This window comes from Hermetia illucens, chromosome 6 (genome assembly GCF_905115235.1).
Source record: "Hermetia illucens chromosome 6, iHerIll2.2.curated.20191125, whole genome shotgun sequence".
Lineage (NCBI taxonomy): Eukaryota > Metazoa > Arthropoda > Insecta > Diptera > Stratiomyidae > Hermetia > Hermetia illucens.
The window spans coordinates 102,914,279-102,939,429 of NC_051854.1; the positions used below are offsets into that span (position 1 = coordinate 102,914,279).

The 25,151-nt window shown below is 39.3% G+C and overlaps 1 protein-coding gene across 3 annotated transcripts; it reads left to right on the top strand.

Annotated features, from left to right (window-relative positions):
- The first annotated feature begins 203 nt into the window (after positions 1 to 203).
- On the top strand, positions 204 to 23,999 carry LOC119660181 (serine/threonine-protein kinase PAK 1). Of its 3 annotated transcripts, none has more exons than XM_038068588.1 (8): positions 204 to 799; positions 11,008 to 11,230; positions 11,288 to 11,442; positions 15,847 to 15,858; positions 20,136 to 20,301; positions 21,966 to 23,128; positions 23,192 to 23,410; positions 23,469 to 23,999. In XM_038068588.1, exons 2-8 carry the CDS (start codon positions 11,116 to 11,118, stop codon positions 23,550 to 23,552), a joined length of 1,914 nt encoding a protein of 637 aa, XP_037924516.1. In that variant the 5' UTR covers positions 204 to 799; positions 11,008 to 11,115; the 3' UTR covers positions 23,553 to 23,999. The 3 variants fall into 3 exon arrangements, with proteins under 3 accessions (XP_037924516.1, XP_037924518.1, XP_037924517.1); XM_038068589.1 differs by lacking the exon at positions 204 to 799 and adding an exon at positions 8,839 to 8,918; XM_038068590.1 differs by lacking the exon at positions 15,847 to 15,858 and having other exon boundaries at positions 205 to 799.
- Positions 24,000 to 25,151: the final 1,152 nt, after the last annotated feature.

Genomic DNA, 25,151 nt, shown 5'->3' on the forward strand with positions numbered 1-25,151 from the left:
AATTAGAATTGCCCACTTTGCATGACATTTCAAGTTCAATGCCCATTCCAGATAATTGAACGACAGCACAAAAATGGCGACACTCATATTCACGCAAGAGCCACACAAACACTACCCATCGTCTCTGTCTAATGACATTTCTTCGTATAAAACGAAAGTGAAAGCAAATCTGACTCTCCATCACGTACGTCGCTTCTCGACTCATTCCGTCTCATTCGTCAGCGCGAAATACAATGGCGGCGACTGGATAGGAAGTCTAGCGAAAAAGTTTTCTTTTCTCGGCGGTCGTCAATGGAACGAGCGAAAAAATCGCCAAGTGAAGTGTTTTTCGTTATCGACGTTGCTGAATCGCCGTGTGAGAATCATTTTTCCGCTACTGGTTGTGCGGGCGTCGCGCGCAAACGTCAAGCTTCCGAGAATTAAATGTTGTGCATCGATTTCGGTCGAAGAAGTCTTTTTATTTTCGTTCACAAATGGAAATTGAAGTGTGTGCATGAGGAGGAGTCTCAAGCGCGGCGGAAAGATTGTTTCAATTGAGCCTCTGTGTGCCGCAGGTTGCTGTCGCCGTCGAGGTGGTTCACGGAGCGCTCCTACCTCAGCCACTGCATTTATTGCAACCACAAGTATTTGGGCTCGCCCGAGAGGCTGCCCGGACCCCGAACGAATCTTGCACCTCGCGTTGACGCGACTCAGGACTTCCTGCGGAGTATTTTGAATTTTTGCTTGACTTCAACGCTTCTCCCAGCTGATGGTATCCGCGAGCGGCCGTAGGTCCCGGACAAGCGACAGCGGAATTCAGGTAACTAGTCTGGTCGACCAGGTGCAGACGTTGCGCCCCTCCTGCATGAATCATTCGAAACGTAAGGGAAAACCTTGTTCTTGATGGCGACAGTCGGCTTAATGACAAGTCTGCCGCCGCTGTTGTGTATCGACGTCACCCCACCGCGGCTGCGGTGACAGCCAGCGGTCGGAAACCTAGCGACAGTGGGAGTTTCCGCAAGCGACGGGCCGGCGATTCGTAAAAATAAACCACTCGCGCCGGTCAATGAGTTTCTAATGCGTCCTCAACCCCTGCGGCTACCGCTCCCCCGCTCAGCTGGCTACGCTTCGCTCGTCGCCTACCTTCCATTCATTCGTCACCTTAGTCGATTATTTGATCGGAATGGAGATTTTTCTATTTTAAGCGCATTCAAGTGGTGGAAACTTTATTGCCGCTGGATGAAATGCGATCCCGAAACTACTTCCGAGCGCGAGGCTGCGCCCCACATTTCGGCTGCCCAATCTCAGCTGTTCGGCCATCGCACCCGAGCCAAACTAGCTACCAGTGGGCTTCCTCGCCCGCTTGCACGTAGCTTGCATTCGAATTCGAGTTCGCCACAGATTTCCACTCTCGGTTGTGCAACAATTTTGTCGCAGTCACTTGAAGCATATAAATTAGCGGCTGGTTCGGAAGCGGGCGTGCGGAGGGTGTGCGACCGCAGACACTCGACTAAATCTTTTGCTTGGTGGCTGGAGCACTGCCACCGTCCGTCTGGCCAGCGGCCGTGCTCCGCATGTAGGATGGAAGTGATGCGATGACTAACGTGCACCCTGTCCCTGCCGTTCGGTGCCAGAAGCCAAGTGGCTGCATGGAGAGCATTTGCCGTCGCGACAACATTTCGACTGCAATTCAAGTACGGGACGAAATTCCAGTTGGGTGCTATCGCTCAATCTGGTTTTGTTGGCCTGACCCCAGGGCCGCCAGCACCGAGACCGTTACAGTTGGCACTTGCAGTTTCCTTGGAAGAGACGACAATCGCGACGTTATGAATTCAATTACACTTTATGGTTCGCAATGAATGGCAGTCGGCAACGCGGGGTATCCGGTGTACGGAAACAGCAGGTTGGCCTCTTCGCTCCCTCTTTAGCGAAATTGGCCGGAAGCGATATAGTTGGTCGCGGGTTTGCCACGCCAAAAGTAATGGCGATTAAATGTCTCATGGAACAGTGACGAATTGATAGATGCCCAGGCCTGACCGCAGCAATGCCGTGAAAAGTATTCACAGACAATTTTTTATCAAAAATGTATTATATTCAAGGGAAGGGAAGGGGAAAAGTATATGACCAATAAGTAGGCAAAATTTACCAGATTCCGGGGTAGAATGAGCTGGTCAACAAACTTGAAAATTGGATGTCAAGCATGCTTGGCTATGTTCAGTAAAACCACTTTCACCCCTGGAGCCGGCGGCAGAACCCCGCTATAACTCCTAAATGGTCAATTTTCGCTATTACGATTTTAGACAATTAAATAATGAGACTGATTCCATAAAAACCGTACACTTAAAAATTATCCTACAACTCTGCCATCCCCTTCAAAGTAGTCCCGTCCCCTTGGGCAACTATACAGCGATTCCAGCGCGTTTTCCACTCTTCGTAACATTTCTGGAACGCTTCGACTGGAATGTCCGCGAGTATCCTCGTCACGGGCGCTTTTATGTCCGTAATTGACTCAAAATGGGTTCCTTTGACCAAGAATATTGTTCTAGGGAACAAAAAAAAGTCACAGAATGACATATCGGGCGAATAAGGCGGCTGTTGCAACACGGCGATCCCTTTAGAGGCTAAATACTGAGACACGCTGAGGGTGGTGTAGCACGGCACGTTGTCATGATGAAGGATCCAGTTACGAGCGATGTCTGTTGACTCGTTTTCGCAATCTTTCGAGTGCTTGGTGGAACAAATTCTTTGTGGACGATTCCACGGCTATGTCGTCGTTTTCACCTTCGACTTGCTCATGTGAGCTTTTTTCGGGCGGGGGCGTGCGGAGACAACCATTGTGAGCTTTGAAGTTTGGTTTCCGGGTCGTATTGGCAAAACAAGCTCTCATCGCCTGTAATAACTCGATCAAGCAGCGTGGGATCGTTTTCCACTTGTTCCAAACAGTTTTCTGCGACGGTCATTCGATGCTGCTTTTGCTCCTCAGAAAGATTCTTTGGAACCATCTTCGCACACAACTTTTTCATCCCGAAATCGCCTAGTAAAATTTGTCTGAATGTTTCACGGTTCATACCTAGTTCCGAGGCCACCATTTGAACTGCTAGACGCGAAACGGATTAGAGCGCGCATTCGCGTCAGTCCACACCTCGACTGATCTCCCATTCCCACTCTAACGTCGTAGGTGGACTGCTAACAATATTCATTTTTGGTTTTTCTGCCGAACTTTTGAAATGGAAAAAGAAAGGTCGTCTGGCAGAATGTCCAAGGACTACATTCTTGAAAATCTCCCATTCCAAAATACCATCTGACTGGCAAGAAAGCATGACTCTTCCAATATGGAAAACGAAGGCAGTCCAGTAAGAGTTTTGAAATTATCATCCGAGTCGGTAATTCCACAGTATTTGAGCATCCGCAAAATCATTCATTGACCAAATCGGGGGGGGGGGTCTTCGGAAAGATGGATCGAAATCTGATTGAGTTGAATTATGAACTCAACCAGTTGATCTGTTGATATCAAAATAGCTAACGCAGAATTCATGAATCACAATTTGTTTTATAACAAAATATATAATTATTGTTTATTTCTAAACGAGACAGCCCCTAAACCACACCCCAACATGTTGGTGGTGAGGTATTTATATGGTTGCCACAAGTGGAGCATAGCGCATAAACCACTTGTACACACCATCGCCATCGGTTAGCCACAAGAAGAAACAAGTCGGGAAATCGGAAGCTGGACGCTTCAGGTACGAAAGGTTTTGTGTATTTCTTAGTACGTAGCACGTAATATATCCATATATTATAACTTTGTTAGTAATAGTGCGATTTCCGCCAAACTTGGTAAGATCATGCTCTATATTATAGTCTACATCACTGCAAAATTTCGTGGTGCTAGGATAAAAATATAGTAATATAATATAATATAATTGTTAACTTTATTTGAACAGATATTGGTATGGAAGGTATTTCGGAGCCCAGGCTCCATATAGCGGCAGCCTTCTGATTTTTTTCAGATTTTTGGGTTGGGTAGTTTCTGAGAATGGCCCCCTTAAAGAAATGATCACTTTCAACCCACCCTACTCTCCACCTTTCTAACAAATGCCAAAACTAAGACCGGCTTCAGAAAGTACTAATTGAGACCTTTAATTTGATACCCCACATGACTATATGTGATGAAAAAAAATGTTACATCCCCCTTTTGCATGTACGGGGACCCCCCCTTAAATTCAACGTAAAAGGATGTAACTCACTGTATGTGTGATCGTTCACAGTTCCCACCTTTCTACCAAATTTGGTGTCAATCGCTATAACTGTCTCCGAGAAAAATGCGTGTGACGGACAGACAGACAGTAAACCGATTTTAATAAAGAAATTGGATCGTTCTATGCCACGCCGATGAAGCTCTGCATTTGTTGTATCAAAACAGAACATCCCGATGACTCGACAGAGATATGAAGGTAACATTGGTTCAGAAGAGTCTCAATCATCCCCGGATTTTGGACAAAACAGCGGAAACGAATTTAGCGCTGTTAATATATTTAACAACATCAAATTCATTACAACCGTTTGCAGAAACGACGCTACCTAAATATGCAAATTGAGGAAACAGGACATTGCCCAAAAAAGGCCGATCGAAACAACGATGGCTTGATATTCTGGATGATGATTTGAAAACCTCGCAACTCCATCCAGATTAGCCCGTTGACCTAGCAAAATGGTGCAACCGTCCCTGAACGCTGAAAAGTAGATTAAGCGTGATCCAAACTCCGCACTTTGTTCCAAAATGATCCGGATGGTATTAAGGTAATCAGTCTAGGAGGATCTAGAGCTGAAATCAGCCTATTCTTTCTCGATCCACCTTTCGGGGCAATCTTTGATATGTTGCAGGATTATTTGAACTTTCAAGGCTACTGCTCCTTCGGAACTTCAACAGTCATCCAATTCTTCCATTCTCTGGGAAATAACTACAGCAACTGCGATTAACAAATTCCCTAGGTCTTTAATTCGCTTGAATGCATTGATGGCTAAGATAATTTCACTTGCATCTGGATGCGCAATGCGTATTTGTATGTCACGGTGAGAAGCCTTTTCACCCCCGACAAGTGAAACTTCATCTGGTATTAAATGGCTAAGAACCGTACTGAAGCACTTTTCGCACATTTCTGAATGAGGAGCCGACTTTTAACGACTTTAACCATCGCTCGATATACGGCCAACCACAAAGCTCATCAATATTCTTAAGCGAACTATTCAGAACAGCTACCGTCCAATCAACGACGGCTGGATCATGTAAACGGTGGGTGTTGAACTTGGGGGAGTTGGAAGCTGATTTTCGCAGTGGACGCAACATGCAAGTGAAGACAAGGGGCTATTAGGTAATGATACTTTTGGGGCCGAAGTGAAATCCTTTCTTGTTATGTACATCCAGAAAGCAGCTCCTAAATCAACTACTAATCGCAGTCTAGTAAATATGATTGCTTTTACGCTGCCAGTCAGTTAAAATCCAACTGACCTTATAACAGGTTCTCTGCTTGAATAATGTGTAACTAATGACGAGACAGTGAAAACTGAAGAAGTTCCCAAACCTCTTATCATTATCGTTGCGATCACCAAGGCCATGTTCTCCACTTTGCCATTCAGATCACTCATCACGATCGCAATGTCCTTTTCAGGAAACTTCTCTGGGCTGCATTCAGTTCCCCCTAGAAACACTCTTCAGTATCAGAAATCTTCATTGTTGCGTAACACTGTAATCTTGAAATGGATCAGAACCTCGAACTCAACTTCCTCTCCGAAACTGGCTCCCTGGTAATAAAGGCCCGCCTTCCGGTACTGTGTCCGATATCGGATTTACGACTACTTCCATCGGGCTTTACAGAGTATAATGACGTGGTGCCGCAAGAGGGAGAAGAGTGTCTTGCAGAGTCTCATCATCTAATCTGGCTTAACTCCATATTACCACGTTTATAACGCTGAAATTGGAAAAATCTATGGCTCTCGATATCGTGTGCGTATACTAGGCGCATTCTAAAAACCAACTCATATTGTTGCCGGAGGTTGCAATCGTTAGCATGAAAAAAAAAATCGAAATTTTCAAGTTGCTCGCTCACAATTCAATACGACAAGCACTCAATACTTTGAGTAAATTTTTAATCTCCAACTCAAAGGGAGGTTGCTATCTCAGTAGGATAAAGGTGCGTAAAGTTAATAGTGAGTACTATTAATAAGATCCCGTCTACTCTCTGAGACGCCTGGAAGCTGCACGGTCATTCAGACTGTAGTGAATCATCCCTCTTCCTTTCTAAAACGAGTTTGGGATCGTCTTTAGTAGAGTTATGTTAGGAAAAGAGCATTGAAATCTTGAAAATTAATTTGCACTGGGCTACGTACACTGATTTTCAACAAAGTTTAGATAAATCTCTTTGTTATTTATGTTCCAGTTGTAAGCCGGTGCTATCTGAAAGTAGGGCGAGTGGTGCTCTATATTTTATCAACAAACTTGAGTTATAAAACCTTTATTTCTCGCTTTTCTTAGAGGCAACCTGTTTCCTTTAGTTCCTATTCAGATTTTACTCGTTAGGTTTATATCTGAAAGTTTTGTACTTTGCGAGTTGTAAGGGAAGAACCTCTCCCATTGATTCAGAAGTTGGAATTATTTCGGAGCTGATCTTCTACAGAGCTACTCTCAGGCGATTCTGTCTTGAATGTATTCTGATCACTCCTTTGTGAAGTATAGGACATCCGCCTCATTTCCATATTGTTATTTTACTTTTATGATTTGATTATCAGATTCGAAGACACCCTGTCTGACAGGGTGACAAAATCAAAAGGCTGACGTTAAACTAACTCACCTATCGCATCACTCGCGAAAAGTTTCCATTGCAAATGGCAACGATCTTGGAATGGCTCTTACAGCGCTCACTGCTACTGATGTTGACATTGGGTGCTGATGTAAGGAATTACTCTTTGAAGTCCTTGTTGCTGTTGACTGTCTCGTTCACTAGTTCTATAAACTTGCTTTATATGACTTTGGTATTGTGAAATGATTACCTTTGAGTGGTATTCGATAGGCGTGCTATTGCTGTCGAGGGTATTATTATTCTGTTAAGGGAAAGTCGCACCGCGTCCTTGAAGAACTATTGTGCCCCTTTTACTGGTTATAGTGTACCTGTTGATCATAGTATCTCAAGCAGGCCTGTAACCGTTAGGAACTTTAGTATGTTCCCCTCTTCCAGAAGTTTCAGCTTTGCATCTGGTATTAAGTGTTCCCCCAGATGTATCGACCTACCTTGCACAAGTGCCGGACACTGTCCCAGGACGTGCATAGAGGTTTCGTCCTCCTCCTCACAGAACCTGCAGGCAGTGTCCGTAGATATCCCTAGCTTCCCTAGGTGCTGTCGAGGGTAAAAGACGCAATTGTTGGAAAAGGGTTCGCTTAAAATTTAAGTTTCAACTTGGGTTTTGCGATAAGACTCTAAGGTGAGTTAACTTTGATGATCTGTTTAAAGCTCTGTTGGTTCTTGAGTGTGGTGGTTTGTTGTAATGAGGGCTGGGAAGGCTGCGTCGTAGGCTTGTTCAGAGTTATTATCCTCGTAATAATTTTAGCTTAAATATTAATATTCAACCCTAATTTTAGTATAGCCAAATGTTGTATTCTTCGGGAAGTCGCCTCTAAAGGTTAGTTTTACTGTGGAGAAGGATAAATATATTTTTGATTTTCGTGTTCCTTCTGCTTCGGCTACTTGCTTTGAGAACGGTGAATCGAAGTTTTAGATTTCATTTGGATTTGAGTGTCTCTGAACGATGCTGCTTATAAAAGAGCCTCAACACTTTGTTTCTGATGTTGTCAAAAATGGTGCATATGTTGGCATTATTAGCGAAAGATTTTACAGCAATTTCCCGATTCCTGAATTCTCTTTAATCAACACAAAAATTGCAAGGAGGACTGGGTACGACTTTTCGAAAATGCCTGAGCTATGTAACAGCTTATTGTTGGTTGCTTCTAGCTCACTTGTTTGGAACTAGACTCTTCGGGTTGGTTAAGTTGGTAGAAAGCCCATTCATCAACATTAAAAATGCTCCTGGCCAGCCAATTTTTGTTGGCCATCAAATCGCCACAAATGACTTTAAAGCAATTATCTGACAATAAGGGGAACTTAAACTTTTACTCACATTTCCTCAGGTCGTCGTCATAGCGTATGTCACGAGATTAAATACTTAGTCTATCCAACGTCGACTCTTTTTTCGGAGCTTGAACTGTTTAAAAGTAATCAGTGTCTTAATGCGAAAACAAGCGAAGGTACCCGTATATCTGGCGGACCTTTCTCGAAAGTTGACCCAAATACTATGTTTGGTCAAACACTAATCTATTATTCATTGATATGGACAACGGAGAAAGTGACAGGATAATCATGCTGGTTGTTTTAAACAAAAATAATGCCAATATTCCTGAAATAATATCAGGAATTCCCACAAATATGAATTCAATCCACTTTCAACTACTAACAACTTACTAAAAACTATCATTTCTCTCTTCGATCGCTCAACAGATTGTTCATTTGTCGATTTAAGCTAAAAGCAAATTATTACCAATAAACAGAAAATGGGTGTATATTTACTTTTTCGAAGCAATGCTTACCGATTTTTCAGCGATAAACGTTCGTATACAGAGCGATGTATGCACACATATTCGATCATGTTAATGAATGGTGACGAATTCATTAAGTCCAGTTCATAATAAAGTCAATGATTTGGTTCGGGGAAAAGTCACACTTTAAATTAGAGTACTGGAACTGTCATCGTTTTAATCATAATGAATTTAATTTGCGTATTCATCTTGTGTGTGATGTTCAGTGAAAGAAGTCAAGTCAGAGTTTAAGATGTCGTTCAACATAAATTATTATATATGGTGTAGCGTTTTCAGTGAATATCTAATTAGAGCTGTGAGTTCTGTCATCATACATTAATTCTTTGTACTTTTTTGAAATTCTTCAAGATTTGTGATCACATGGAATTTTGAAAGAAATGTATTTAATGGCACTAATGAAGGAAAGGCTAATTTCATAGGTTGCATAGCAATCAAAATAATCGTCGCTCAGTTAACTATCTGTTAGAAATATAAGTTGAAAGCTCAAAATTATCTCGAAATGTTTTTATCCGAGAAATAAGATTATACTTGTGGGCTTGACGCATGGAGATCTTTATCAACCCATTTGGCCATTCTGTCTAGGCGGTATTTCGCTTTCCTAAAATCTTCACTCTTTCGCACGTAGCCGATTATTATTACCTGTGTAATATGGCATTAGAGATGAACGCTGTAAGGTATTTCTACAAAATCCTTGTTTATAAACATCGGATAGTTTCATTGTCCGCCTTTCCTATACACAATATTCGATAACGAGGCACGCAATTATACAGGGTGCGGCAGCATAACTAACTTTTTTCAAAACTCAATTAAAACTATTGTATGCATCGGAAAATATTTATTTATTTTTTATAATGTAGGTACATGTCTAAAGTTTTTATTTACATTGTTTTGAAGATCAAATCTGTTAGGTGACGTCTCCCATTCTCCATACATTGCGTAAACCGATTTCTGGCGTTTGTCATGACTCTTGTTAGCATAGCAGGTGTTATGTTGGCAATTTCTTCTTGGATGTTGGTCTTCAAATCTTGTAGGGTTCTTGGACGGTTCACATAAACACGGGATTTCAAAAAAACCCATAGAAAAAAATCACCAAGGGGCAGATCGGGAGAGCGTGCCGGCCATTCCAAATCGCCTCTAATTGAGATAAGGCGCTCTGAAAAGTGTTCCCTCAAAACAGCCAACGATGCTCTTGAAGTGTGTGCTGTTGCACCGTCTTGTTGGAACCAAGTGTCCCCCAAATCCAAATTTTCTAGCCGTGGGAAAAAAAAAATTCTGTAGCATGTTTACATACCGGTCCAAATTCACTGTCACTGTAACCTCATTTTCCTCAAAAAACCAGGACCAATAATTCCAGCTGAAGAAATTGCACACCACACTGTGACTTTAGGTGAATGCAAAGGCTTTTGATGCAATTCTCGATGGTTGGTGTCAGCCCAGTAGCGCATGTTTTGCTTGTTAACCGACCCACACAAATGAAAATGGGCTTCATCGCTAAAAAAACAATAGCACCCTCGGGAACGACATCAAGAAGAAGCTCACATGCGTTCATCCGAGAATTGAAGTCACGTTCTGAAAGTTCCTGCACTATCGCCATCTTATAGGGATGAAAATGAAGATCATCACGAAGAATTCTTCTCACAGAACGATCGGATAGTCCAAGGGCAGATGCGTGTTTGCGCGCAGAACGCCGTGGCGATCGCAACATTGACGCTCTCACTGCTTCTATGTTCTCAGGTGATCTAACGGGCCGAGGGACTCCAGTTCTTCCTTTTGTCGCACTTGCAGTTTGTCTGAGTGTAGTGACCCATGTAACAATTGATTTGCGGTCTGGGACGGGAGCCAACGGGGCTAAATTAAAGCGATTCCGAAATGCACGCTGTGTTGCAATAACCGAACATCCGCTTGAAAAGTAAACCTCAACGGCAAAGGCACGCTCCTCACTATTCCAACGCATGATGGCGACTGAACCGTGTCGGGACAAAACTTTACAGTATCCCCTCTTGAACGAGACGACTAGCGCTCCGCTATGACATCAACTAACTGAGTGGCGCGCATTTTAAAAAAGGAAGTTATGCTGCCGCACCCTGTATTTCACCTGCTTATCAACAACCTAAATTCGGAAACTTGAATAATTTAAGTTCTTTGGGAAATATTTTGTGTAAATTTATAATACTTCTTGGTTTTGGAAGGCATAAATAATTATTAAGTCTCATCTAAGGAATAGCAACTGCCAGCATTCCAAGTTTTAGATGCACGAATTTATTGTTAATATACAATATATAGATTATACTTCTGAACATCATAAACTATTCCGCTCATCCATCCATCCCAACTGCAATTTATATCTATTCCTTTTAACATATATATTTTATTCTTTTTTCTAGTTTGAATAAAAATTACTCCAATTTTGATTATCAAATAATTTTAAGAGAAAAAGACATTCACACTACGGTTAGCTTATTTATAATAATTTAAATATAAAGAAGAGAAAGATGTCTAGTGAAGAGGATAAACCACCAGCACCTCCTGTACGATTAACTAGCAATCGTGGCGGAGGAGATCGCTCCGACGGCGGACCCCCCGTTGATATGCGGCCGTTACCCAAAGGTATTATAAGCTAATCATATCTGTCTTTTTAAAATTAAATATATTGTGTCTCTACAGAACCAGAGGATGCCGATCGAAAGAAAAAGACACTGAAAAATAAAATCAAAGGCTCGAAACCGCTCCATACTGATTCAAAACCGAATATATCGTATCCAACGAATTTCGAGCATACAGTTCATGTGGGATTCGATTCGGTGACAGGTGAATTTACGGTAAGTCAACAGAAGTTTTGAAATAATTAAATAACTACACTTAGATTATTCATGTTGAGTACATGCGACCAATTTGTTGATGTTCATAGACAGTTAATATAAATTTTCTCGTCTGTAAATTATCTAGAAAATTTCATTTAATTTTTTTGCGAATGCTTTTTGGCTTACACTCACCGAAAGTTTATTGAAGCCTTACCTTTGCTGTAGTAAATTGCTTAGCCTTCACAGTTAATTTTAGTGTATTGAAAATGGATGTTTCTTATTCATTTGGTTTATGACTACCAATATTGCAATATTTTAGTGGGATTCGTGTACAATATCGGTCAAATTATGGACCGATTATATAATAATTTTGCCTTTGGCGATGATATTTTGGAAAAAGAACTGAAAGAATTGTGAACATGTTTAATTTAATAACTGAAGAAGCTATTTCTTCTTCCCCAATAAAAATTTGCGAGATGCAATCATCTAAAGAGAAGTTGTTTTCGATAACATCTTGCACATTATTAATAATTCGCGAGTTTACATCCGAAGATATGACAGTAGAAAATGGGCTCGTTTAAAACAACTTAGTTTTTTCATGAAATTCATTAAAATAAATCATTTTTATCTATAAATTAAGGCAGTAGTTAACAGTGTAAGATAAATTTTTGCATTGCCAACAACGTGGAAAGCAGAGCGCCCCCAGGGGAGTACCGCTTATATATTTGTCTTCTATTTTTTGGATTCACCGATGATTGAAGTTAACTGAGTTCATGTTCTTAAACATAGGAGAAGACGAGGAAACAGGTAGTGCATGAAGATTAAGTACGAAGTATTTCGAAGATCGATAAAATATACATTGTAAAATATCTGCGCCAACAATAGACATTGAAAAAAATGTCATGGGCCAGAAATCATTTGCACTATATAAAAGGATACTGCAAAGAATTTCCCGCGAAAGTATCAGCATCACCATGTTGTTATTCTACCGGACTCTAGATCAAGTCAATTCAACCAGTATAGTATCCCGCAAAGAATAATTCGGCTCCAAGCCTCCGACGACCGACAATAACCAGTAATTCTTCAATACATCGGAACATTAGAAAAGAAAGTAGGCATCAACTACTAATAAATAGCTGCACCCTGCTATTGAGAAAATTGGCGGTCAAAACCAAGAAACATAGCCTCCAACATAGCAATAAAATAAAACTCGGTGTCATGGTTGTTCTGATAATAAACTTAATGATGAACACATGTTGGATTGGCAATGCTTCTACGATCTGTGCTACGTGTGACTAAGAAATATTGTCTTCAGTCGCAACGTCCAAAAAGTGGTAAACATGATGGGAGAATAGAAAATCACTCAGAAAATTAACGATTTTATTTGCGGTTCTAACGTGCCGTTGCCAATTCGTAGCATAAGTAGCTCGCTGTTTAAAATTTAACGAAAAAGTACTCTTCGGCTTCGTTATGTTAACAGTTACCATTTTGCATGCAATAGCCAGCGTGATCTTTTAAAAATTAATCAGCATCCGGTTTACAGTACAATTTCTTCACATATACCCTTTAAGTCTCAATGGCTAGCAAACTGGGGCTAAGAAATATTAAAAATTACAATCTATATTTACTATTGAATCGACACTTAATTGATTTTTAATCACATAAAAGCATCAAAAGCGACCAATACGAAATTAAGAATATGTAGCTGCCAACTGATCAAAATAAGTTTAGAGTGCTATCTCGCCTCTGAAGCTAAGAACGGATGAAATGGATAAAATCCCAGAGCGAAAAGTATTTATAAGAAATTTTTGAAGCATTGATCACGAGTGAAAATAGTTAAAAGTCCGGTTGTCGGAAGTGAAAATGGCTACTGCCTAAATGAACTGTTGGTTTCCTGACACATAGCGATTTTAAAGGACATTATGCCGAAAGCTGATTTCGTACTCAAAGTCTTAAAGTGCTTTCCCAATCCATTTTCCTCCACAGCAAAAAACATTTGTTTATTAAAAAAAAATCATTCGCTTTTTGAAATTGGTATGACTTTTAAATCTTCCACGGGGTAACTTTTATACGTAACGTTAAACTTCCTCAGGCCATTTTAGCTTTCTCTAGGCAATATGTTGAACTTACTAATAAAATTATCGATACTACCGATGATAGCGCCTAGGTTGAAAGTGCAGTTGAACTAACTGAAAACTGCTATGAACGCTGGAAAGATGGTTTTTTAAATGGAATTAAATGATGGGAACTGATTTACAGCAGGGAGATGTCTAATATATTGGGAAATCTTATATATTTAGGATTTTGCGAAATGCATTAATGGAATCCAAAGGGAGGTGCTCTATATGAAACTTCTCCGCTTTTATGCATATTTGCTAGTCCCACTAAACATAATGTAGTTTTTTGAACGTTTGAATATCTCTGGCATAATTTTACACATAATCCCCTGCTTTAGTACAAAATATTGACGAAGACCGGGCGCAATTTGAAATACAGAGTGACGCAGGAAAGCAGGAGCTAAAATCGTCTGCTGGCAGGTGGAGCCAAAGATTGACTGTGAGGGATAGTTACATACTTATACATATCATGATTGTTTTTTAAGTTTGAAATCTGATTTCACAATCTTCCCTAGAAGCTTCTTGAAAAGGAAGTATGTAAAAAAAAAATAAAACTGCTAATTTATCGTTAAGGAGAAATTTTCTAGTAAAAAATTTAAAAACTATCATTAAGCAATCCATGAGCAATTGTTTTTAATTACACGGATTCCTCAAAGAGTCAATAGTGGCTAGTTTTCACTCAACGTTGGTCGCAGTCACTGGTAAAAACTGCGGCATAAACACAAATCACCGCAGCTATGGGATGTTCTTAAGCTGCGTCACATTACCCTACCTGCGAACATTGTTGTATTCATCTGCTTGTTTCACAGTGAGTCACGTCACCTCACCAAGCTACGTCTCAACTTGCGCCCGGCTTAAACTTCTTAAAATCAGAGCGAATCATTTAGTTTGCTTTATGAGTATTTACCGTACACAATTACCATTTAACAATTGTCTAATTGTTGAACAGCTAGTTTTTGCTGTCAATTCCAAAACCACCCAAGTAGGAAACATGCAAAAAAAAAAAACAAATTGTAAAATCCGTAGTCAACTTTGACCTTTTTCGAAAAGGATATTTAAGTGTTCTTCCCTTATAAATTTCCCGGGCTGGATCATCGTCACCTATTCGGATTAAGTGACGTGCCCACCGCAACCTATTGAGTCGAATTTTATTCACCACCAGACGGCCGTGATATCGCTCATGAATTTCGTCGTTATATAGGCTACGGAATCGTCCCTCCTCATAAAAGTCTTCGAAGAATACATGAGCGATTGGGAAGATCATTATTTTGTACAGTAAGAGCTTAGACTCTATGATGAGACGTTTCGAACGGAACAGTTTTTGTATTCTGAAATAGGCTCTGTTGGCTGCCAACAATCGTGCGCGGATTTCATCGTATTAGCTGTTATCGGTTGCGATGCTCTACTGTATATAGAAGAAATTATCAAAGATAACAAAGTTGTAGTCTCCCTATCTTTGCTGTTCTCATTTGACCCGTTCGGTTTGATGCTGTTTTTTGGTACTGAGGTCGCCACCATGCACTTCGTCTTGTCTTCGTTAATGTGCAGTGCAAGATCTTGTGTTGCTTTACATCTCGGATTGTTCTTCCCATAATATCAATATCGTCTTTATAGGCCAATAGTTAGGTGGACTTGAAGAGGGTGGTTCCTCTCGCAGCGCGGTTCACCTTTTCCAGTGTCCGGTTAAAAAGGATGCACGATAAAGCATCCCCTTGTCTTAGACCATTGTTGATGATGAGTGGTCTTGGGAATGATCCTGCTGCTTTTATCTGGCCTCGCACATTGATCAGGGTCAGCTTAGTCAATTTTATCAATTTCGTCGGAATACTGGATAATTTGTTCGGGATATTGAATTCTCTTATGGCCGTGTATAGCTTTACTCTGGCTATGCTATTATAAGCGGCCTTGAAGTCGTTAAAAAGATGGTGCAACTGATGACCATATTCTAACAACTTTTCCATCGCTTGCTGCAGAGAGAGCCTCTCGTGATCTTGCTCTATCAAATTTCTACGTATTCCGACCGTTATAAAAATTTTTAAAAAGAAGAAATACTGAACTTTCTTTCCAACGTTCTTTCTCTTGTTGCAAAATGCAGTCCATTTAGAGTACATGTAATCAAAAGAATGTCAAGCTGTCACGCGAGAAAAATGGGGAAGATTTTTTTTAAGTTGGAAAAAGAAGACGAAAGTTGAATAGGAGATTATTTTAATGCTTCTTGCCTCTGTGTCTCTTGTTTCCTCTAAATTAATTGATTTAAACGGTGGTGTGTCATCTCTATATATTATTTTTCTGTTTCTGTTTCAAGCTGCCAATGAAAGTAAGTATTGCTTAGTTTAGTATTAATTTGCCGTTTCAATGTTCGTGTGTGTTATATTTAATTTATTATTTATCATTTTGGGAATCGTGAAAATGCTTAAAAACCACTCATTTTGTATATTTGCTGCTTCGCTGATATTGTATTTAAAATTTGCATAAATTGCCCTATAAATATGATGCTCATGAATTTCTTTCGACACATAAGAAACCGATGAGATATTTATTTGCGATTGATATTTTTAGAAACTATGATGAGAGGTAAATCAAAATATTCCAGTTTTGCAATAAACGCTATTGTTTATATATATACTGGTCGAAAAATGAACTGGAAGAGAATAGCATAAACATCAATTTTATTACAATATATATATCTGCTGCCCACATAACTATATCGGCACGATACATACAAATACATTCGGCTGCGACGGTGTTGTTTAAGGCATTTCAAAATATACCCAGCAGTTTGGAAGCAAATCTGTGGCAATTAAAAGCATTTCGTTAATAGGCGAGGAATATTGTTGATTTTCGAATCCCACATGAAAAATAATTCGTTGACTCATGCGTCACGATAGACGCATATTTTCAAAATGAAACATAAATATATTTATTCAACCTGTACAATGGTATTCATTAATTCTGATTTTGGATTTCCATCGGTTCAATAGAAATGTGTTGATATTGTCAAGAGGTTAACGTAATAAAATAAAAAGTGGCGTTTTTAATAAAATTTTCATGGCACGAAACGGTAGAACTTAATCCTATTCGAACAGCTGGATTGATTTCGCACAAGAAGTACAAATTTGAATAATGCCAGATTCCTAGTTAACGGTTTGGAAAAAAATTATATTAACATTCCGTGCGTGATGCCGATACTTCGTTTTTTTGTCATAGTAATATAAACAGTATCAACATAGACAGTGCTTTTTTACTAGTCATTCTTACCGGGTCTACAGGCTACTGTGAATTGCCTCCACGGATTTAGATTCGATAAGTTTTTGAATCAGCAAGTGAGTGCTTTTTTGAGAAAAACGATATTTGTTTTTAGCTAACAGATGATGTAGATGCTGTATTTCGGTTGCAAACTATTCTCTTCTTCAGTGCCTTGCATTCTGAGATATTATACAAGATTGAATGTAAACTTGCATATATAGTAAATTGGAAAAGTTCATTACCTGGTTCTCTCTTTCGGAGAAACTTTCGAAATGCCGAGATGCTAATATGCAATGAGTTCGTCGAGTTATTCTTATGTAATCTGATGACCAAGCACCATGTGCCTAGCCACTGCAAACCTTATGTGCCATTTTGCTCTATTCGTTTCTTTAACGTGTTCTATGAAAAAGATGTTGACTAAACTTTTGTTCTGTCTTCCATAAATCATGTGGCATTCTGTGTAAATTATTTGGTAAATCCCGCTCCATTCTTTTTTCTTTTGGGTTCTTGATGAATTGCGAGTTCGGGAAAAGAGAATCATACAATTCTAGCTACTTGAATCTTCAAAATATAAGTAAGCAACGGATATTATAATAATATATATAGGATATAAGAAGGGAACAGTTGGTTTTCGAAATACAGAGAGAAAAAAATATGTTAGCTACAAAGCAAAACAAACATTCTTTTTCACTAAATTCCAAGCAATGGCTAACAATATTACTCTACACTCCAAATACGATGAACAGTTAAGTTTTTGTAATCAGGAAGCTATTTGAAAAGGACGTTGCCTGCAGTTCCGAAGCTTGTTTGATAATTTAATGCAGAATAATCTTAGTGTGATAGTACTTTCTACACTCCCGTTTCTTCGCCATCGTCAAATGGTATGTTGATTAAAAAGCATTTGGAACCAAAACAAACGAGCAACGTGAAGAACTGACTCAAGCCTAGGGTTTGAACAGGTAGTGGCAGTACTCGGGATATGCTTTTTCCTCTATCGTAACATAGAGCAAGTCGGGAAACCGGAAGCTCGGTGCTTCAGATATGAAAGGTTTTGTTTGCTTCTTCGGTGCGCATATTTGAGTGCAGAACTATACCATTTGTACGTAGCCCGTTATTTATATGCATTTAGCATGTCATACTACTCACTTTACTGTGACTGTGACTACTCACTTTAGTGTGATATTAATATTTAGTTGCAATAAAGTCAACTTTGAGCTACTGTAACTTTGTTAGTAATAGTATAGTACTATTATTAACTTAATTTGTGCAGATATCAATATGGAGAGTATTTTGAGGCCTAGACACTACAGAGAGAGCTTCATGATTTTTTTCAGATTTTTCGGTAGGGTAGTTTCTGAGAATGGGTCCGTTGAAGAAATCATCACTTTCCTTTCTAATAAATCTCAAAACTAAGACCGGATTCGAAAATACTAATCGAGACCTTTGATTTGATACCCAACATGACTATATTCGATAAGAAAAAAATGTACACTCCCGTTTTGCATGTATGCCCTTAACCTCAACGTAGAAAGATATCACTCACTGCATGTCTGGGTGTTCACAATTCCCACCTTCTCACCAAATTTCGTTTCAATCGGTATAGCCGTTTCTGAGAAAAGTGAGTGTGACAGACAGACGTTGAACCGATTTTAATAAGCTTTTGTTTTGCAAACAAAACCTCAAAAATGTGTAGGTTTAATCTAACTCCTCACATTTGGGGAAGCAGTTTAATCATGACGTTAATTAAGATTAAAACTGCGTCAAGTAGGAATGATAGAATAGATCGCTAGTTACAACTAAAAATTCTTTCTTCCAAACCGTTTCAGCCATGGGTGCATCGTCAATATGTAGGTATCAATTGTGCGCGTATGCATGGAGAGGAGGATAGACTTAGCCCCTGAGGACCCCTAACCGAATATTCTAGATTCGATTACGAGCTGCAGTAGTGTGCAGGACACTAGCTTATTTACGCATCATTATTTGGCGTTGGTCCATCTACATTCTCACAAACTATTCCGTTTCGTTTCATTTTTGTTCCAATATTTTCCCAAGCAAGCCTTTTCTCTAGAATAACTTGCAGATACTTGACTTCTGCATCTTTGATAATCAGAGATCTTTCAGATCTCTCCTTTTTAAAATTAATACCAACGGGTTTTTTTTTTAGATTTACTGAAAGCTCGTCCTAAAGCATGATAGGATCGATAGCACACCTATTTTAGGCACCCTTTTATTGCTTCTGTCGGATATCAAAAGCAATCCAATGTTCACAAACGCCCCCAACCTCGGCTCTCAGAATTGCGTCCAAAGTCTTAGAAATTATTGAATAGGGAGCAAACTTAGGTATGTAGCTCAGAGCTAGACATGACAAAAAATATTTCGTAGGAATCCTTCCAAGTGTTCTCTCTTTCAGCAGATAGATTCGATTCACGCCTGGTGCATATCCCAATTAGAGCTACAAAAAAATAGAAATTCATTGAAAGAGTGTATCTTTTTCTTTAGCCTTCGTCCCGTTCACAAGCGGGGTCGGCTCGTCGTGATCGGCTTCGCCATTTGGCTCTATCGAATGCCTGATCTGGGTGCAATCTCGAGGCTTTCAAATCCCCATCCAGCGTATCAAGCCACCGTTGCTTAGGTCTGCCTTTTGGTCGTTTACCATCGACTTCAATGTTCAGACCAATCTTGGCAAGTGAATTCTCGTTTGCACGAATTGCGTGACCATTGAAAGAGTGTATGGTAAAATTAAAAATTATGCAAACAGATTTTCAAAGATGTGAACCTGAAGAATTGCAGACTTCCGTACCTTCATGAAATCCTTCACTTCAACAGCCGCTATTTCATTATCTTTGAAACGGTGCATACCTGGATCTACTTTTTCTTCAAAAAAATGCATAGTCAACAGTTAGCGCACTTAAGCTCTTTTGAAGAAATTTTCTGGTCATATATGCATAGTTAAGATGGTAGTTTATTGCATTGTGGAAAAAAAGTGCCCCAATATTGCGTGAACGCGGATTTCTGTCGTTGCCATTGAAAGCTTGACGGCAATTTATGTACTTAATTCAATTAAGCGCTCTTTTCTTCTCGTCTAAGTCTGTGTTGTACAAATTCTAATATGAATTAAGAGTTCGGATGTAGGTAGAAATCTCTTTAATGATTTTTGATAATACTATTTCATGATAGTATTCCCTGTTACAGACGAAGTGGATGAATCCACAAATAGTTCGAACTGTCTAATTTTTGAATATATATTATTTTGGTTGTCTTTTTCAAGTGAATCATGTTAAATTTGATGTATGCTCTCAAAGTATTCTGAATAATTTAATCGGAATTTCATTTTATTTTTTCTTACAGGGCATGCCAGAAGCATGGGCTCGTTTATTGATGAATTCAAATATAAGTAAACAAGAACAAAAGAAAAATCCTCAAGCTGTTCTTGACGTTTTGAAATGGTATGATAATACCAGCAAGCAACGGCCTAATTCCAAATATATGACAAATGCCACTACCACACACTCAGGTAAGATGATTTATTTTTTACATATTTATTTAGATGTAATCAATTCTGAAAAATCAAAAATACATCCCCGATGTATGTATACGAAACAAGCAGAAGAAGAAAGTTTCGAGCGATGGCCCTTTAATTTTTCATCTAAATGGATCGACGCAATTCATTTGTAACGATTACAATTGTATTACAAAATCACGAAAACTTTTTGATATAGAAAGAAAGATCTGGTGATTGTTGTGGCCATTTCCTGATTTGTAAGATGTTCTCTTTTCCTCTTCCATTTAAGAACTGGACGAGCGCAATGCTGACCTCATTGCCTCCTATAGTGTGTACTGTAGTGTGCAGTTATGATCTTGAATGAAGGCCCAGATCCAATTGAATTGTCGCTCCAACGATGATTATTACTATTCAGGAACTCTTAGCACAGAAGGTATGCTTCGGATCATTATCTTGTTGGAGCAGACAATTTTATCCAATGATGTTGAATCCAGAGGGTATGGCATATACTTGCAAAATTTTCAAATACCCTTTTTTCAGTATTCCCTTCTTAAAAAATAAATAACCAGACCTTCCGCCACTAAAGCGCATCCAAACCATAACACTGTTTTCGTCATGGTTTACAGTCGGCACAGTAAAAATGTCTAACGCTCTTTCTTGTTTCGAATGAGGCACAAATACTCGCCTATTGGACGCGAATATTTAGCACTTCGATTCATCTGTCCAAAGCAATTTTTTTCTACTGCTGGTCCAATTCTTGTGTGCTTTAGCCCACAATCGTCGCCTTGGCTTATGTTCAGCTGTTAATTTCGCTTTTCTTTTTTACTGCGCAAACGCTTAAACTATTGGACAATAAACACCTTTTAACCGCAGTTGTGGAAATCGGTTTTCCACGGATTTAATTTAATGCAGCAATAATTTGAGAAACAGTTAAAAGTCGATTACATTTCTTTTGTTGTCGTTCTGAGTGTAGTTTTTTTGTCGTTATCAGCCCCACTTTCTCGTTTCCTTGGAAGGGTATAATATACACTTTTACACGACATTTCGAGTTTCTTCGAGATTTGACGCACTATGTAGCCTTTTGAATGGCATTTTATATGGAACATAGAATGCAACCGTTCATCGATTGCTACGAAGTCATTGAAGATAAATTTTTCATTTCAACCTTCTAAAAAAAATTAGCTCTTCTCTTCACCCAAATAATAGAGAAGCAGGAAGGTCCCTGTCAGCTGGTAAATAACCAAGCGCTCTGTAATTTGCTTCATTGTAAAACTTTGTGATCCAATTCACCGTAGAAATTCTTTCTATTGTCTCAAACCAGCTTCAGTTATTCACTAATGTATCCATCACCCGAGGAAAATCCTATCCATTATTTCATTTCTCACTGATAAATGTATCCGTATCGAACTGCGCTCTTCATCCGCAAATTGAAAATAAAAGGCAAACCGAGGAAAAAAAAAACGTCGAAGAAAGTCGCTTGTGTGTATTTTCGGTGCTTCTAGCGAAAGTAAATACAATTATGAACATCATGTATTATATTGTGCACTGAAGAAGGGAACAAGTTGTTCCCGAAATACATTAGTGTATATAGATATATTTGTAGATAGCATAAATAAGGAGTTTTTTTTTAATTAGGGCATCACGAATATAATTTATTCCATTTTCTTATTGAACAGGTTCATCACTGAGTCGCGTTAGTAGTAGTAGCCCAAGTAGTACACCAACCGATTCTGAATCGCATACTGGTCCGCAAGTGATTCCTCTAAGTCAATCACACTCGCATAATTTAGTCCCCTCATCGCATAGTTCAACCAATGAAGATGACATCGCGCCGCCACCACCGCCAATTGCCAGTCGCCCGGAACGAACAAAATCTATCTACACACGGCCTATAGAGGAGATTCCATCGCCGCAACATCAACCATTGCCACCGCAACCTCCACCATCAGTGCCGCCAGTGCGTATAAGTCCCACACTGAAGAGCCCTACCCTCGATAAAAACAAGAACAATGCCAACAACTTAACGGCGAATGCAAATAATTCCAATTTACAACAGACAAGCAACAATGTGTCGGCGCTAACGACGTCAAATTCAACTCTGAACAATACCAATAATTTATCAATAAACAATTTGCAAACGACAAATGCAACAATAACCGCAGGACCGCAATCGCAACCGCAACCGCCACCACAAACTGCGCAAACGACTCCAACCAATGAATCGAGAGGGGCTGTGAAAAAGAAGAAAATGACTGATGAAGAAATCCTAGAGAAATTACGAACAATCGTAAGTGTAGGCGACCCTAATCGAAAATACACTAAAATGGAAAAAATTGGACAAGGGGCGTCTGGTACGGTTTACACAGCAATTGAAAGCTCCACTGGCATGGAGGTCGCCATTAAACAAATGAATTTAAGTCAACAACCAAAGAAAGAACTGATTATCAACGAAATCCTAGTGATGCGAGAAAACAAGCATCCAAATGTGGTTAATTATTTGGATAGCTACCTTGTGAACGAAGAATTATGGGTCGTTATGGAATATTTGCCAGGCGGTTCATTGACTGATGTTGTAACTGAGACGTGTATGGATGAAGGCCAAATAGCCGCCGTATGCCGCGAAGTATTACAAGCTCTAGAATTTTTACATAGCAATCAAGTGATACATAGAGATATAAAAAGTGACAATATACTGTTGGGATTAGATGGTAGTGTTAAGTTGACAGATTTCGGTTTTTGTGCACAAATTTCGCCGGAGCAATCGAAGCGCACAACAATGGTCGGTACACCGTACTGGATGGCACCCGAAGTTGTAACACGAAAACAATATGGGCCAAAGGTATGCTAAACACTTTAAACTTTTCCACATGTATCTTGAAAGTTCTCTGTTCGGGCCTTCTAGGTGGACTTATGGTCATTGGGGATCATGGCGATCGAGATGGTTGAGGGGGAACCGCCTTACCTGAATGAGAATCCTCTCAAAGCATTGTACCTTATAGCAACTAATGGTAAACCGGAAATTAAAGAAAAGGAAAAACTTTCAACGATATTTCAAGATTTTCTTGATAAATGTTTGGAAGTCGATGTTGATCGTAGATCTAGTGCCTACGAGTTATTAAAGGTATGGTGATACATTGAAGTGACTGAACGTTGCTAACATATTTGCATTTATCTTCCAGCATCCATTCTTAAAATTAGCACGACCTTTAGCCAGTTTAACGCCACTGATAATGGCAGCCAAGGAGGCTACAAAAGGCAATTAATAACGTATATAAAGTTGAATGAGAACGTAAACAATTCATTCTATATTCACACTAATTTAGCCAGATTTAATGTATATCTCTTTATGTTTTTATTTTCATCGAGACATTTTATTTTCATGTAATGCTTTTACTGTTTACTATTATTTCTTTATATAGTAATGATTAGTTATAAAATGAAGTAAAGTATATTATTTGTCATTTATTTTAAAGGAAACTTAAAGAAAAGCGACGATACAATTATATTTATATTTTTAAATTTTTTTCTTATGAAAAACTATTATATTATTAAAAATATTGTATAATTTGACTCAAAATAAAAAAGAGGAAAAACAAAGTTGAAGTAAAAATGCTTTTAGGTTTGTAAGGTATTTGCTTGCTACTTATTACAGAAAATCAGTTTGTCAATCGAATGCCTTATTACATTAAAAATAAAATAGAAAAACTTGACATGACAATTATTTCATTAATGCAGAATGATTGATGATCGCAAACGAGTTGGGGTAAGTAATTCAATTCACATACGCTATGTGCGTTAGCGGTAGAAAACCTTCCATTTTGAGTCGGACAATCCAGTTAGGTAGCAAAGCCCTTGTAGGCTTACCACTTGCGCAATATTAATCACAAAAGTCGATTCCCACTTTGAACAATAATTCGCTATTTTTAGGAAACCATCTTTCAAAAAAACTTTCTTCTGCAATTCTGCCCATATATAAATCAGGGGGGGAAACTCAAAAAGAATGAACTGTTAATGAAAATGATGTCAGAAAGGCCCATCGAGACATTTTGCCAACAAAAAGGCGACAATAGCGAGGCACTTTTGTGCTTTTTGTATTTGAGAATAAAATCGCTTAATCCAGAAGACTAGAACTGCTTATCGGAAAATTCAAAGCTCATTACGGGTTAGTGCGCCGTAGACAAGCAATCTGTTGTGTTAATGACAAGAACGGTACTTTGCTTACTGATCGTCGAGCCGCGACGGATAGATGGCGAGCATACTTCGAGCAGATTTCAACTGAAGAATTTGCTCATCCTCCACTTCCACAATCATTGCCGACATTTGGAGCAGTTCCACCAGTCAACGCAACTGAAGTCGAGGAGGCAATAAAACAAATGAAATCGGGGAAAGCAACAGGACCTGACGACATCGCATCTGAGCTCTGGAAAGCAAAGAGCTGGGACCCAACACCGTGGCTGAGTGAATTCTTTAACCGGGTTATTCAGGAAGGAAGAACACCATCTGACTGGCAAGAAAGTACCACTGTTCCAATATGGAAAAAGAAAGGTAGCCCAGCAGAATGTTCAAATTACCGTCCGATCCGGTTACTTTCCCATACCATGAAGATTTTTGAACGCATTCTTGACAACCGTATTCGCGAAATCGTTGAAATAACCGTGAATCAAACCGGATTTGTCAAGAACTGCGGAACTACTGACGCAATACACGCTGCGCGGTTATTGGTTTCATTGGTACCACTTTGGGAGTATGCATTGTTTGAATTCTTCCCCACGAATGGTCACAATATCATTGTAATGGATGATTTAGTCACCTAACATCAAACCAGTTGTAAATAGCCAGAAAAAACAATTAGTGAACCAAGA